Source organism: Asterias rubens, chromosome 13 (genome assembly GCF_902459465.1).
Source record: "Asterias rubens chromosome 13, eAstRub1.3, whole genome shotgun sequence".
Taxonomy (NCBI): domain Eukaryota; kingdom Metazoa; phylum Echinodermata; class Asteroidea; order Forcipulatida; family Asteriidae; genus Asterias; species Asterias rubens.
Genome location: NC_047074.1, coordinates 6,431,139 through 6,447,122, shown reverse-complemented (window position 1 = coordinate 6,447,122; position 15,984 = coordinate 6,431,139). Strand labels below are relative to the sequence as shown.

Genomic DNA, 15,984 nt, shown 5'->3' with positions numbered 1-15,984 from the left:
CACCCTTGTCACATAAACTTGTGTGCGTTTAGATGGTTGAGACCACAAGTTCTGAATCTGAGGTCTCGAAATCAAAATAATTCGCGGAAATTACTTCTTTCTCGAAACTATGGCACTTCAGAGGGAGCCGTTTCTCACAATGTTTTATACCATCAACCTCTCCCCATTACTCGTCACCAAGAAAAGTTTTATGCTAATAATTATTTTGACAAATTACCAATAGTGTCCACTGCCGTTAACTATGGTAACAATTAAGTACATCTAAAAATTTAAACAATCACATATTAAAGGGCATTATGGAGTAAAAAGTACAAATTTTACAAAACCCGTCATAAAACCTATATAAAAGTACAAGAATAAACATTAATAAAAACTATTACAACATGTTAAGAAGTTCTTCATTCGTTTCAAAATTGAATGGATTTCAATATTTTGTGTGATTACATTGCTGAACTTTTACAGCCTGGTTTTGTAAACAGGTCTTTTTCTTGATTCTTAAAAACTATTTGATTGTATTTATAAATTTTTCATCAACCTTATAATGTGTCAAAATATTATCAAATAACAATTTGTAGAATACTTCTAAAAACAGGTTGTTTTTTTACACAAAAATAGGAAAATATTCGAACAGATTCCTTATTATTGCTGTTAAAGACAGTGGACACTATTGGTAATTGTCAAAGACAAGCCTTCACAGTTGGTGTATCTCAACATATGCATAAAATAACAAACCTGTGAAAATTTGAGCTCAATCGTTCATTGAACTTGCGAGATGAAAGAAAAAATACCCTTGTCACGCGAAGTTGTGTGCGTTTAGAAGGTTGATTTCGAGACCTCAAGTTCTAAACTTGAGGTTTTCGAAATCAAATTCGTGGAAAATTACTTCTTTCTCGAAAACTATGGCACTTCAGAGGGAGCCGTTTCTCACAATGTTTTATACCACCAACCTCTCCCCATTACTCGTTACCAAATGAGGTTTTATGCTAATAATTATTTTGAGTAATTACCAATAGTGTCCACTGCCTTTAAAACAATATAAATTCCTTAATTTATACAATTTTAAGTGATATAAATTCCTTAATTATAATAACAAAGTGGTATAATACTTGTTATCAGGAATATTATTTATAATCTGCGAAATCACCTGGATAGTATCAACCCTTCGAGTTATGTGTTTTTAGTTTGCTATTCTGTGGACTGGCTAAAATGCTTTTTGCGTTCTGTGAGTCTGCTGGGCCCAATATCATGGCTGTACGAGCAACAGAAATATAGAACCCGTGGTGTGAGCGAAGCACAAATTCCCCGATAATCGGTGAAATTCGCTTGATGTAAGCGCAGAATTCCCGTCCGTTTGCGCTGATTGTTTGCTTACGGTAAGCAGAGACATGCTTTTTGGCCATTTGCAAAGTTTTTCTCACAACAATTCTGTTAAGGAGAATGGACGAGAAACAATAGAGTGACGTCACAGAAATAGTGTACGCCGTAATAACCACACAAACACCCTCTATTTCTTAAAGATCGGTTCGCAATAGTTGTCGCTCTTCAATTAGATGAGTTCTTATAAGTAATTTCATGTTTGCTATAAAATGTGATCAATTATAGATTTCCATTGCGACAAAATTACAAACAAGTCCGAGTGCAAACAAATTTGCAAGAATGTTGAAAATCCCCTCTTGCGTTTTACAAACACAGTTTTATCTTGAAATGACAATTCCTATTATATTTGTTGTCTTTGTATTTGTGATAGTCAGTGCCTTACTTAATTGATTATTTGTACTATGGGACAGTCCATTGTTATCTAGATAAGCAGCTGGACTGCAAGATATTGTGACATCCTCATCATAATATGTACAATAATGTGTTCAGTTTACGTTCAGTGATTTTGATATAATGTTGAATGTGCACTTGTATGGTGTGTGCTAAAGGGGCTTAACACCAAATTGCTATTTAAATGGCTTGAGTTACTCATCCGGATACCTCCCAGAGAATCCTTTATATCGGTCTTTCATTCAACTTGCCCTCATTTCAGGGCCTTCTCTCACTTGTAGTGTTAGTAACTTTATATGTATATGTTATACTGATTTAAGTTTGTACCGGTATTGTATATATAGTCTATTTATATACGCATGTTATACCACTATTAACACATTATCTTGGTATTATTATTATTATTATAAATTATTAATTATTACAAATACAAAGTGAAAGCCGATTGAATAATCCATGTGGAAAGAGATGAGTTTGGGACCAACGTAGCTTGATGTTCCGTTTATCCAACAAATGAACAATTTATACATCATTAAAACAATGCAAATCAATTTTAACGTCTGTACCGAGTCAAAATATTTGTATTTGTAATGCAATCGACGGTCTTAGTGAATTTGGGAAGACAATGTGTTGCGGGTTCGAATCCCACCACATCAATAAGTCCTTGGTTTCCACCCACATTTGCTTGGAGTAGAGTTGAGCAAACTCAGTGCTAATTTTCCCGGAAAATTGTAAGTGTGAAATTTGAATATGAAGTTAGTGATGACAAAAGCAAGCAAGTCGAACGGTCGAGATCACTCAGTGGCAGTGAAGTTGAGCAAGTGGAACGGTCGAGATCACTCAGTGGCAGTGAAGTTGAGCAAGTGGAACGGTCGAGATCACTCAGTGGCAGTGAAGTTGAGCAAGTGGAACGGTCGAGATCACTCAGTGGCAGTGAAGTTGAGCAAGTGGAACGGTCGAGATCACTCAGTGGCAGTGAAGTTGAGCACGTGGAACGGTCGAGATCACTCAGTGGCAGTGAAGTTGAGCAAGTGGAACGGTCGAGATCACTCAGTGGCAGTGAAGTTGAGCAAGTGGAACGGTCGAGATCACTCAGTGGCAGTGAAGTTGAGCACGTGGAACGGTCGAGATCACTCAGTGGCAGTGAAGTTGAGCAAGTGGAACGGTCGAGATCACTCAGTGGCAGTGAAGTTGAGCAAGTGGAACGGTCGAGATCACTCAGTGGCAGTGAAGTTGAGCAAGTGGAACGGTCGAGATCACTCAGTGGCAGTGAAGTTGAGCAAGTGGAACGGTCGAGATCACTCAGTGGCAGTGAAGTTGAGCAAGTGGAACGGTCGAGATCACTCAGTGGCAGTGAAGTTGAGCAAGTGGAACGGTCGAGATCACTCAGTGGCAGTGAAGTTGAGCACGTGGAACGGTCGAGATCACTCAGTGGCAGTGAAGTTGAGCAAGTGGAACGGTCGAGATTACTCAGTGGCAGTGAAGTTGAGCAAGTGGAACGGTCGAGATCACTCAGTGGCAGTGAAGTTGATATGAGAAGACCCCTCGATACATTTAGCGAAAGTAGAGTCTATTGTCCAAACCTCACAAACTTTGGTTGAAAATCCTTAGGTTGCTTTACTACCCGTCACCAGTTCAGTTCTTCCTCCTGCATCAAGCAAACTTAACTTAGGTTTTATAGAAGAGTTTGCGGTAACACCATAAAATGACTATCTCTAAATGAGTTTGGGTGGTTCTGAAAAGAACCGTTGGATTAACTCGACGTTTCGATCAGTATGCTCTGATCGTCATTCTCCAGAAGACGATCAGAGCATACTGATCGAAACGTCGAGTTAATCCAACGGTTCTTTTCAGAACCACCCCAACTCATTTAGAGATAGTCATTACATGGTGTTACCGCAAACTCTTCTATATCTTATTTCCACCATGCAAAGTTTCAAATCCTACTTAACTTAGGTTTTAACAGTCTTGTCCGAGGCTCTTTACGCAAGCACCGACCCGCTCTGCTGCACGGTACATAAAACAGTACTTGATACCGTGGGGTCGAAGCATGGTTTCTGAGGTTTCTGAACCTCGTGTAATAAACGAAGCCGCAACATATTCGGCCTCGTTGTACGAGGTTGAAACCTCAAAAAACATATGCTTCGACCTCACGGTATCAAGTAGACCAACTGGATACCGTGCAGTATATATGCAGTTCGTGAATTCAGAGCGGGTCGGTGCTTGCGTAAAGAGCCTAAGACAAGACTATTAAACCTGAAGTTTGCTTGATGCAGGAGGAAGAACTGAACTGGTGACGGGTAGCAAAGCAACCAACGGATTTTCGACAAAAGTTGTTGTAGAAACAGTTTGTGAGGTTTGGATAATAGACTCTACTTTCGTTAAGTGGATCGAGGGGTCTTCTCTTCTGGACAGTGCTTAGGGTTTTAATGGATGATTTGGGGTCACGTGATAAAGAACATCAGTGTTGCATAGCCTTTTTGTACGGTACTCGGGAAATCATTGAGCAATATACACCTCACACATCAGTGTAATAGGGCCTACATGTAAAACAAAGTACATGACTGTATTATAATATCGTTCACACTATAACACATATTATAGCACGTATAGTTTTAATGGATGAGGGGGCTGGGCTAATTGCATCATTGAAAGAACCCGTACACTGATGTGTTATCGCGTGTATAGGCCTTCACGCCTCTCTTAGTATTTATGCATGAGGTATGTCACAATGCTAACTCAAAACGAGGCGATGGGCTCAGCCACTGCAAGTGATGGGCAACGTGCGCCCATAGCCTCATTTGGGGAAGAATTATGACGTCGTGCATAATATTAAGAGAGGCGTATAAGGGTGTACTCATTGCTTTCCAGAGTCTGTGGGAATGATTTCTTCACGAGACTTAACTACATACTTGATGTAAACCTCAATATCACCAAATACAATTCCAATAATATCACCAGTGCTGTGCGATAATGTATCTAAATATGCCGCATGTACTTAATATTTATTTATTTCCACAAAACCGCTAGAAATGGAGAAGATATAATGATTTGCAAAGTAAATGGAAGCAAATTTGTATCAAATTTACAGTAAAAGGTACATAAACACCTAGCCCTATATATGACTCTTCCTCTACAAAGATACTGTATACGAAAGTTAGTATAAGACCATCAGGGCTACATAAACACCCTGACACTCATGGACGACCCCCCCCCCCCGACCATCTTGACAAAGTATAAAAGGAACTCATCTCATTCAAGAAACTGGTTACTTATCAGTTCTATCATTAAAATGATAGCATTAATTTTTGCATTGTATGTCCATTGCTAGTTGTTAAATGTCTGTCGCGGTGATAGCGTTCCGACTCCATTCTAAATCTCCCGCCATTCCCGCGGTATTCTCGCGAGAGCTGATGGCCGTGCGAGACTACTGCCCCCATGACTACACTCCCATTTAAGTAGGGAGTAGACAGTAGGGTTTAAGTAGGGAGTAGAATCGGCAACCAGCAATTCGCAGTGATCTCGTGAGAGCAGTGATCTCGTGAGAGCACCGCCACAACTTGACTATCTCACCGCGGAAGACTATTTACGACTTGTCCATAAGTCTAAATAATAATATCCTGTTGGATAATAACCATCACGCTGATATCTTCTAAGAAATTGAAGCCCTTTGAGGATGTGCGGGATAGATTTTCTCAAAGGTTTAATATGTACAGCTGTTAAACAATATGTTTTTCAAATCGCCTTGCACTCGATGTTTTGCAAAGGAGTGCCTTCGATGAAAGTAGTGATTTTCTGGTGAACTTACACACGGAGCAGTAAATGTTATATACTGAGTTCCTGTAATAGTGCTTTACAATAGACTCCCTTGGGGTAGTCACTACACAACGCTGCGTCAGTATTGGATGTAAAGAATTGCCTGAAGGGACTCATTAACACATCCGCCATAGCGCACGGGAAAAGGCAGGTTAACTTTCCACATCTTTGATTATGGCTCTAAGCAAACGGAGCGATTGACGTGATGCATGGAGCACATGTCCGTAAAATTGCCCCCGTTTTTCCTTGTTAGCGGTGAAATACGCTTATATGCTTAATTAATAATATAAAAAAAAATATAAAGTAAGTATAAGCAGAGAATTCGCTAATCGGGATTCACTCATCCCGTCGCCTACCCGACTCCTGAGCGCATACCGACAAACAGATTCAATCAAATCGTGACCAAAAAAAATGTGAATTTCTCAAATCACGTGAAACACATGCTCCGTATATGGAGCATGTTTCACGTGATTTGAGTGTGAAGTAATTTTGAGCAATAACCACTGCGTCGCAGTTGCTAAATAAAAGTTAACCGAGCTTTTGTCATTGAAGACATTCAGTAATGTTTGTAAAACAATAACACACGTCTTCAAAATGCAATACAGTGGGTTTTGAAGTGATGCTTAGCGTTATTTATGATGTTTACGTCAAATTAAACTTCATTTTTACATTAGCCTAATTCTATGAATTGCTGATTTCTATGCAATGGAACGCAGAAATAGACGAAAAATAACGGTAACTAGACGAAATGATCAACAAATTGACGTGACGGGGTTCATGGCATTTTGTTCAACCGAGGGGGCAAATGGCACCGAGGGGGCAAATGGCACACTCGGCCCCGGTTTGAATGACTCGAGATAGACACCAGAGTTTTCCGCGATGGCGATATCGTTGATGCATGCTGTGTTTACAAGCTGTGACGGTCTATCACACGAACTTTAAATGATTTGGGAATGCGAGACAATCCTGGTTGCTCATCTGATGTAAGTACAGCGCCCTCTGTTGGCTCAAAGTGATATGACTTTACCAGATTGGTGAAGAACAGAAAAATCTCCATTTTGGCAAGGCTTTCACCGAGACAATTGCGTCGTCCTAAAATGAAAGGAAAAGAGCATAATATTAATACAATATTCGTCTGCGTAAACGGTGCATCAACAATCAACTGTAAACCTAACACCAAGCAAGGGCATACCGCTATTATTGCATGGATTTAGGGTTTAAGAAGAAGGATATTGACCAAACATTTTATGGACCAGATGAAAAGCATTTTAAAATTCCATTTATATGAGAGTGAGATGTTGTTTGAAAACAAAATTTCACCTGGTTCATGAGCCTGGTTATTGTCGGGGTCAACAATCATTAACCAGGCAGCACTAACAAAACTATTATCACAAAACCGACTGCAAAGTTGACTTCATCAGTCAAAGCAAAATATTCATAGAGGTGAAAAGATTATTATAATAATAATTTGGGGGGCTAATCGTCCTTACTCGCAGCCAAAGAGCTGAATTGCGAAGGACGCGGCTACAACGTGTTCGAGAAGCAGGCATGCAAGGGCGCATTCAGCTGCCAGCCACATCAACCCATTATGACCACGGAGCACAGCCAAGATTGAAAGTGTTTGAATCAAAAGTATGGAACAAGTTGGAACGACTATGGTTGCGCTGCAAGTTTACTTGCAACCGAGTGAAGATACGTCAGGAGAAATAAACAATCTAAACAAATAAAATTCGTACCCTCGAATTAATCAAATTAATGATTTCGATCCCTCAAAAAATGTCGTTACCACAAACTAATGTTATCGTTAGATCGAATTGCTATTGAGTGGCCAACGAAATAATGTTTATTTTCAGTTCGAAAACACAACCTAGAGGGCAGACACACTAACAGAAGACTTCTTACCAATGCTAAATGGGATGAGTTCCTTTCGGTCAACCAGCTGGCCCTCTGAGTCAAGGAAACGTTCAGGCTTGAACTCATTGTGGTCTGTCCACAAAGCTGGATCAAAGTTGGTGTAATAGTAGTTTAACATGACAAATGTCCCACGTGGGATATTATAGCCAGCAATGGTCGTGTCTTGAGTTGTTGCGCGCATTACAGCTGGAGCAACGCTACCATACCTAAGACTCTCCAGTATCACAGCCTGAGTGTAAGGTAACTTGGGTTTATCAGCAATGGTTACTGGTTGTCCTCCCGGGACTTGGGTGTCGATTTCTTTGTGAACCTTCTCCTGAATATGTGGGCGTATGATTAAATACAGGACTGCCCATGTCAAGACAGTGGCTGAAGTTTCTGTCCCAGCTATGAACAGATCATTGATCACATAGGCCAGTGAGTCTTCGTTGAATGGTGAGGGCGATTGTTCATTTGTACAGATCTGTTTGAGGTACGCGTCGATTATGTTTGTTGGTTGATCACATTCTTTGGCATAAATTTTACGTTTATTGATCAAAGTCTTGTGATAATTAATGAGGGTGTCCATAGTCGTGTAGAATGCTTTCAGCCCTGGCAGAGTTGGTAGATATCGCATGAATGGCAGAAATGTGGAAGTGCCTCCATATTGGAAGAGACGTAAGCAGCGATGTAGAGCAGACTTCATTTTCTCGAATGCATGATTGTTATTGAGCCGTTGCCCAATCACCACTGAGCCAATAACATTAGCAGTGGCATTACTGAATACAGTCATTGGATCAAACTCTTCTTTATTTTTGCATCGCTTTTCAATGTCGGACATCATGTGATCTAATTCAGAAAGGATGGATGTTTCAAAGTGTCGTCGGCCAACCCCCAACTTGCGGAAGATGTCATGTGTGAAGCGTCTGATTTCCTGCCAGTCTTTGCTGTACTTCGCGCCTGCTATTCCTGCATAAATGATTGCAAACAATACAAATACTAATTAATTATCCATCTGCGTGTAAACTGTTCACGAGCACCTTCTTTTACAGGACGTAGTAAAACCTTCAAGACCCCAATTCTGTTCAATTTTATTTTAGCACCAACCGACACCGTTTCCCATGGACCCGTTGCACGTGATGTCACAAGACTCAAACAGCGCCCTCATCGAGGTGAGGCCCTATCATTAAACTGGACCCCTGTTCTTATCCGCAATGATAAAGGGTGCGTTCGTTTAGCTTCCCTGGGTCTACCCCGCGGTGCTCGCTCGGGTGAGCCACTGACAAGAGCTAATCGAACGATCACATTCGCCCTCTTGTGGTGACGGCATGCACCTCAGGTCACCCCCAAGTGACCCACTCCACAAGCAGGGCACTGGGGGCTGACCCGGGTGAGTCCCGTCAAAGCTATTCGAACGTACCGGGGCAGACCGGGTCGACCCAGGGAAGCTACACGAACGCACCCAAAGAAAGGTCCCCGCCGCTAGATCCAGTAATTCCATTGGATACAATGATATCATTGGATACGTGCAGCGACATGAGCTTTCCATGCCCAAACAATGGGTGCGTTCGTTTAGCATTCCTGGGTGTGTGGTGGTTTTTTTTCCTAGGACGAACGTGGGTAATTATCTGCACACGTTCGTCCTGGAAAAAAAAACCGCCACACACCGGGGTCGACCCAGGGAAGCTAAACGAACGCACCCAGTACACACAGTACTACCGCCTGTCGTCGCGTATTTCCATGTGAAATGGGGGAGGTCAAAGGTCAAATTACACATCGGTTTTAGATGCCGGTCTCTGGCGTTATTCACGAGCCTCGAAGGATGACGTCAGATGTTCAGGTTACCCTATCATTAGCCTGAACGTCTGACGTCATTCTTCGAGGCTCGTGAATAACGCCAGAGACCGGCATCCAAAACCAGCGTGTCGACCCCGGTTTGCCCCGGTACGTTCGAATAGCTTTGACGGGGCTCACCCGGTTATCAGCCCCCAGAGCCCTGCTTATGGAATGCGTCACTTGAGGAGCATGCCGTCACCACGAGAGGGCGAGTGTGATTGTTCGATTAGCTCTTGTCAGGGGCTCACCGGAGTGAGCACTGCGGGCCGACCCAGGGCCGGGAAGCTAAACGAACGCACCCATATATACCTCGGTTCTCTCGTACATTATGCGATTTGGTGACACCCAGCGCGTGTGGAAATGGTCGGCCCCCTCGGTGCTCTATGGGTGCGTTCGTTTAGCAACCCTGGGTCGTCGCCGGTCTGCCCCGGTATGTTCGAAGAGCTTTGACGGGGCTCACCCCAGTCAGCCCCCAGTGCCCTGCTTGTAGAGTGGGTCACTTGGGGTGACCTAGATAGCTCAGTTGGTAGAGCGCCGGCACGTTAATCCGGAGGTCGTTGGTTCGAATCCCACTCTAGTGAATTCTTTGTTCAACCCCCAAAATAATTTACAAATTTACCCAGTCAGTTTCCCTTGTGGTTTATATTGATATCTGAAACAAAAAGTCGCATCCCCTTAAGGTGATCCCCTAGCTGCCGCTTCCCAGGTTGTATCGTAATTTGGGTGTGATCCCTGGCTACACGGCAGTTAACGGTTGTATGGCTTCTGACTGGCACCCCCGAACAAAGATATTGACAAAATAGGGACACCGCCAATATAGGGCTAGATAGCATCCCACTCTAGTCAATTCTTTGTTCAACCCCAAAAATCATTTTTAAATATAATGTACTAACAAATAATATAACAACAACCTTAGTATTTCTTTTGCCCCACTGATTATGTAAAACACCTACCACCGGCACATTCCCATGCTTAAATCTGATGAAACAAAACAATGAATAATATTGTAGACTGTGTTATTGTCAGTAATTAATAATGGTAAAACTGTTTTTCATGCGTATAATCGCAGCGACTGGGACCATGAAACATGTTTTGCAGAGATGAACAGATTGGAAGTCGCAGAGTTTGGAAAATGCCGAGAACTCATCAGGCTTCACTAAATGAGCATTAAAGACACTGAATACTATTGGTAAGTGTCAAAGTCTTCGCGCTTTGTGTATCTTAACATTATGCACAAAATAACAAACCAGTGAAAATTTGAGCTCAAATTGGTCGTCGAAGTTGCGAGATAAAATGAAAGAAAAACACCCTTGTCAAACGAAGTTGTGTGTTTTCAGATGATTGATTTCGAGATTTTGAGGTCTCGAAATCAAGTTAGTGGAACTCGAAAACTACTTTCATATTCTGCCGTTTCACACAATGTTTTATACTATCAACAGCTCCCCATTACTCGTTACCAAGTAAGGTTTTATGCCAATAATTAGATTGCGTAATTACCAATAGTGTCCACTGCCTTTAAAGTCGAATGAATAAGAAATATGCCGCAGTGAGACAATTTCAATATTAAAAGAAAATGAAACGATGGATCTCTCCAAGTGTAATTGATTGATCCAAGCTGACAAAATTATACTAGACCATCACTGCGTTTTCAACTGTCCCTTTTTGGAGATTTGGTAAGCTGTCTACAATACACTACAGGAACAGGTAGATAGCAAGCCATATGCTAGTATACAAATATTGACTGCTTCAAGTGCTATGGTCAAAACGCTCCGGGGATCACCGAGGGAGTCGAGTCATAGTTTTAACCATTGCACGAGTAAAAGCAGTGAATATTTGTTTTATAACACCCAACACATTTCTAAATACTGTAAGTTACAGACCTGAATGCTACAATCCACAGACGACGCGAATACAGATTGCAAAAACTTTTACTGACAGTGCTGCTTGTAGTGTCATGTAATCCGAAATGGTTACAGACTATTAATTTATCATCCTCGTACACGCAACGGACGTGTGGGTACTGCACGCCGTGTGATAGTCTTCGGACTAGCGCACGGCAAACCGATGCACTATCACACGGCCGTCGTCTAGTAAAACTAAGACATATCATGTGACGCGCTCTAAACCAATGAAAAGGCAGAATATTGGTAAGGGGTGTTATAATAATAACAACTTGTTTTTCTCAAAAAGGTTGCTTTCTTCTACACGATCTAATTGAAAGCATGGATGTTTATCTTATTTCTTCAAGGTATATCCAAACGTACCCAGCCACTGTCTACTTTCGTTCGTCCCCAGCGCTTGGGAAGGGCCGGCAAGCGTATCAAGCGGGCTCATTGGTTAATCCCGAAAATGCTCAGTCCCATCATGCATCACACTTACACTGCACCATAGAAAAAAAGCACTGCACGCATGACGTACTTCCTGAACAAGAATCTGTGCAAGCTGATTAGCCCGTCCCAGCGATCCTGGATATACCCTGGCCGCTGGGGGCCGAGCGAACTGTCTCCCCAAACTCGCCTGAGCAAGCCGCATTTATTCGATACTAACTACCCGGCCCTTTCCACACACCAATGCATAACAGGGAATCGACTAATAGAGACGGTAATACAAAGGACATGTACAACCAATAACCGGAACCATATTAAACCACAATAATCGACTATTGCTCATGCAAAGAAATGGGAGTTCGTCAGTCACGTTCACCACTTGTCCTACATGACTAAATGGATGCCAGTGGGTCAGAGGTTACGAATACAAATACAATCACACATTCCATGCAGTGGATACTATTGGTAATTACTCAACTAATTATTAGCATGAAACCTCATTTGGTACAAGTAATGTGGAGCTGTTGATAGTATAAAACGTTTCCCTCTGAAGTGCCATAGTTTTCGATAAAGAGGGAATTTTCCACGTATTTGATTTCGAGACCTCAGAATTAGATTTTGAGGTCTCGAAATCAAGCATCTGAAAGCACACAATAAATTCGTGTGACAAGACTGTTTTTTCTGTCATTATTATCTCTCAAACGTGCGGAAACAGGAGTGGGTTTTCCCGTTATTTTCTCCCGATTTCGTTGACCGATTGAGCCTAACTTTTCACAGGTTTGTTATTTTATATATAAGTTGTGATACACGAAGTGTGGGACTTGGACAATACTGTTTACCGGAAGTGTATAATGGCTTTAAAGGAATGACAAACCCATCTCCCTTCTTAAACACATAAATAAATAACAAACAAACAAAATAACATAGGCCCCTGCTGCATTTATTTCAGTACATAAGTGCCGTTTTTATTTAGTTTTTAATTTTTAATATGAAAACCCTGCTGCGAATGGATACAAAGTAAGTCAAGATGCGGTTTGCATTTGTGTGGGAAAAACAGTTGCCATCCCGTTGTTTTTCCATCCTTGAGAACTTGTAATACAAGTAGTGTATTATGGTAGCCTTTGGAAATTACAGACTTTATTAAAGGCAGTGGACACTATTGGTAATTACTCAAAATAATTATCAGCATAAAACCTTAATTGGTAACAAGTAATGGGGAGAGGTTGATAGTATAAAACATTCTGAGAAACGGCTCCCTCTGAAGTGAACGTAGTTTTAAAGAAAGAAGTAATTTACCATGAATTTTATATCGAAACCTCAGATTTAGAATTTGAGGTCTCGAAATAAAGCATCTGAAAAGCACACAACTTCGTGTGACAAGGGTGTGACAAGGGTGTTTTTCTCTCATTATTATCTCGCAACAATAACAGGTTTGTTATTTTATGCATATGTTGAGATACAAGTGAGAAGACTTGTCATTGACAATTACCAATAGTGTCCAGTGTCTTTAACCCCAAACTGGTATGCCTCTTGATTTAGTATACTCCTTAATGAGGGTACAGTGTGCTTTTTTAATAACAATTTTATTCCATTACACGTTTGCAAAACACAGTGAAAGTTAAAAATTAATTTTGATTTGATTATGGTATATTTCTTTTACTTGTGTCTAAAAAATAATGTATGTTACATAAAAGGGATCAAATATATAAACATATAGAAGCCTACCATAGACTGATGTTTCATTACATTAGTACAGTAACATTTTAAGAGACATGTGCAATATTTCTTGTTTAATCTTCGAACTTAAATAACTAACAGATTATTAGATAGCTTATACAGTGCGATGCTTTCACCTGTAATAACTTGAGCATTAAATGCTGTTCTTGAAACGGGTTGTTGACAGTTCAGTCATATAGTTTGCGTCAATTTGTCTGAGTGGATTATAGACTCCCTACTTTCTGATTAGCATGATGTGATTATTGACAAGTTGGCATTTAGTGTAAAGATAAGACTTACCTCTTCCTTGGAAGTAACTATCGAGGGATTCAATCGGTGCCCGTTCGCTCAGCACGTGCCCATCCAGCAATATTTTCCTCATGATATCATGTGAGTTAACAACTACTACTTTTCTGGATCCAAGACTCAAAGTAAATATCGCTCCATATTTCTCTACCATACGAGACAGAAACGAATTTCTATCTTTTCCACAGAGGTGACCGATGCTTCCAAGTAGAGGCCATCCTTTTGGACCTGGTGGTAGCTGCTGCTGCCAGCTCTTTTTGTTTGACTGAACCAAACTGCTGATCAGAACAACTACACAGACTGCCAAAAATACCACAAGTGGTAACCAAGAGTATTTCCAGATTTCATCTCCCATGATAAACTTTTGTAAATTGATAGTTATTATATTTTCTGAAACAAAATAATTTAATTGATCTCTAAGAGGGACTGTGCGTATCCTCGAGTATGGCGCCAATAATAAGTTGAATGTTTCTATAGAATGCCTAATTCAACGATGTGTGAAGGTGAAGGTAGCAGAAAAAGATACAGGGTAATGCCACATCGTTTTTATGGGTGCACTACCAATGAAAAGGTTCCCATCTGTCTTTGTTAAAGTGTGGCATGTTCCCAAAGTAGCACCGTCAGGGTGCTACGCGCAATTTATGCACCGTTGAACTTATTGACGAAGAATAATGGTGCAAGTAGCCCCCATCAATAACAATACGAGGGGGCTATGCTCCCTCTGAATGCAATATGAATACCAATTATTTTTCAATAGTAGTCTAGGTGCCTCGACCTTTAAATTTAGGTGCACTGTGGGTGCATTTATGTGTGTATAAGCTCGCCCGTCGAGACAAGCTTTTAAACAGTTGATTCCTATTGATACGTGTAATGGTGTCATGCGACATCATTCATTTTGAGTGACTTTTAAAAACGTTTTAATTGTTGGCGGTTTAAAAACCGCCTAAAACTCGGGACATTCCTTGATTTTATGTATAGCGTATATCGAAGCACACGGTATTATAACAGAATTGTCTACCATCTCACTGATTCTTTGTTAGTTCAAACTGTCACGTTGGTATGTAATGTTGAAGGTAAAAGTATAGATATCCATGCCGGGGAACTGGAGTTGCTCTCCCCTTCCCCCTCGATCCCCCTCTCTCTCACTCTCCGCGGATAACACATACTCGGCTACAGCAATTGCCATGCCAGATTCAGTGCATTTGAAATGATTGGACTTGTGCATGCATTGAATCATAATATGCCACAATGGTCCATTTTGGAGCCATGTCTTAATTGTTTCATTTGCCCAATGAATTAGTGATGTCTTATAGGTTGTCCATCCAGTGGCGGAGCTATGTCTTGTTTCATGGGCATAGGAAAGTCATAGTGCAAGATCGAGTGTACACAAGGGGTTAACTATGTAAATTAGGTTGACCATTTTGCACTCGAACCCAGGCTGGTCGAACATTGGTTGACTACCTTGGTCGACCATTTTGGAACCAGCCACGAGCCCATGGTTGCTTAACTGGTCCCAGCAGCACGTTCCATTTTAACATGTGCAAAGCGCAGGGGAACCAGTGACACTACATGTATACCGAAAAGGCGGAAGGTTGACTAGACTTCCAAATGAGTCGTTCGAGTGAGTGCGTCACTGAGCATTGTACGTTGCTGGCCAGTAGTCAACCACGGGTCGACTTTTTGTGCCCACTCGAACTTGCTCATGTCTAGTGATGAGGCTATGGCTGGTTTCATGGGCCCTGGAACGTCATAGTTTGTCTATCCACCTACCTTGTTGCATGGGCCCATGATCATGGCTCTCCAAGGATGGGACATTTCTTGTTCATGGGCCCAGGAAAGTCATTGTTTGTATATAGCGATGGAGCCATGTACCTTGTTACATGGGGTCAATTTCACAAAGAGTTAGGTCTAGTCCTAACTGAGGACCAGTCATTTATAGGAGATATTAACACGTATGGCTCAGGGGCGTCAATCCGTCTTGAAGTGTGGGGGGGGGGGGGACATAACATTTACGGCGTGGGGTCCGGGGCCCGCTTTAGGGCCCCGGGATTTTGTTTAGCCCGTAGATGTTCTCTGGTGCAATCTAGTGAATCTGAGGGGTGATGCCTATTTCAAGCTATATATGATGCACCTATTCTTGCTATCATGGTTATTGTACCTAAAAAGCAACTCAATTATAGCTTCGTTATAAAGGGCCCGGGAAAATTTTGCATTCTAGATGTTCTGTGGTGCAATCTTAGGCCAATAAGAGGCATACAGAACGCAACAGAACATCTGTAAAATGTGAGCAGCAGAAGAACCTTTTGGTTTGACAGCATCTTCA

General features: G+C 41.4%; 1 protein-coding gene across 1 annotated transcript; it reads right to left on the bottom strand.

The window, feature by feature from the left end:
- Window positions 1-4,558: 4,558 nt before the first annotated feature.
- Window positions 4,559-14,201, bottom strand: LOC117298259 (cytochrome P450 2U1-like). The gene is made up of 3 exons (XM_033781399.1): window positions 13,656-14,201; window positions 7,486-8,445; window positions 4,559-6,675 (listed from the first exon to the last, which is right to left on the bottom strand). Exons 1-3 carry the CDS (start codon window positions 14,014-14,016, stop codon window positions 6,491-6,493), a joined length of 1,506 nt encoding a protein of 501 aa, XP_033637290.1. The 5' UTR covers window positions 14,017-14,201; the 3' UTR covers window positions 4,559-6,490.
- Between the last annotated feature and the right edge of the window lie 1,783 nt (window positions 14,202-15,984).

Coding starts and splice junctions, on each gene's coding strand:
- LOC117298259 (XM_033781399.1), bottom strand. CDS start 14,016: ATGGGAGATGAAATCTGGAAATACTCTTGGTTACCACTTGTGGTATTT. Junction 8,446..13,655: donor TAGTTACTTCCAAGGAAGAG/GTAAGTCTTATC, acceptor TCATTTATGCAG/GAATAGCAGGCGCGAAGTAC. Junction 6,676..7,485: donor ACTCATCCCATTTAGCATTG/GTAAGAAGTCTT, acceptor CTTTCATTTTAG/GACGACGCAATTGTCTCGGT.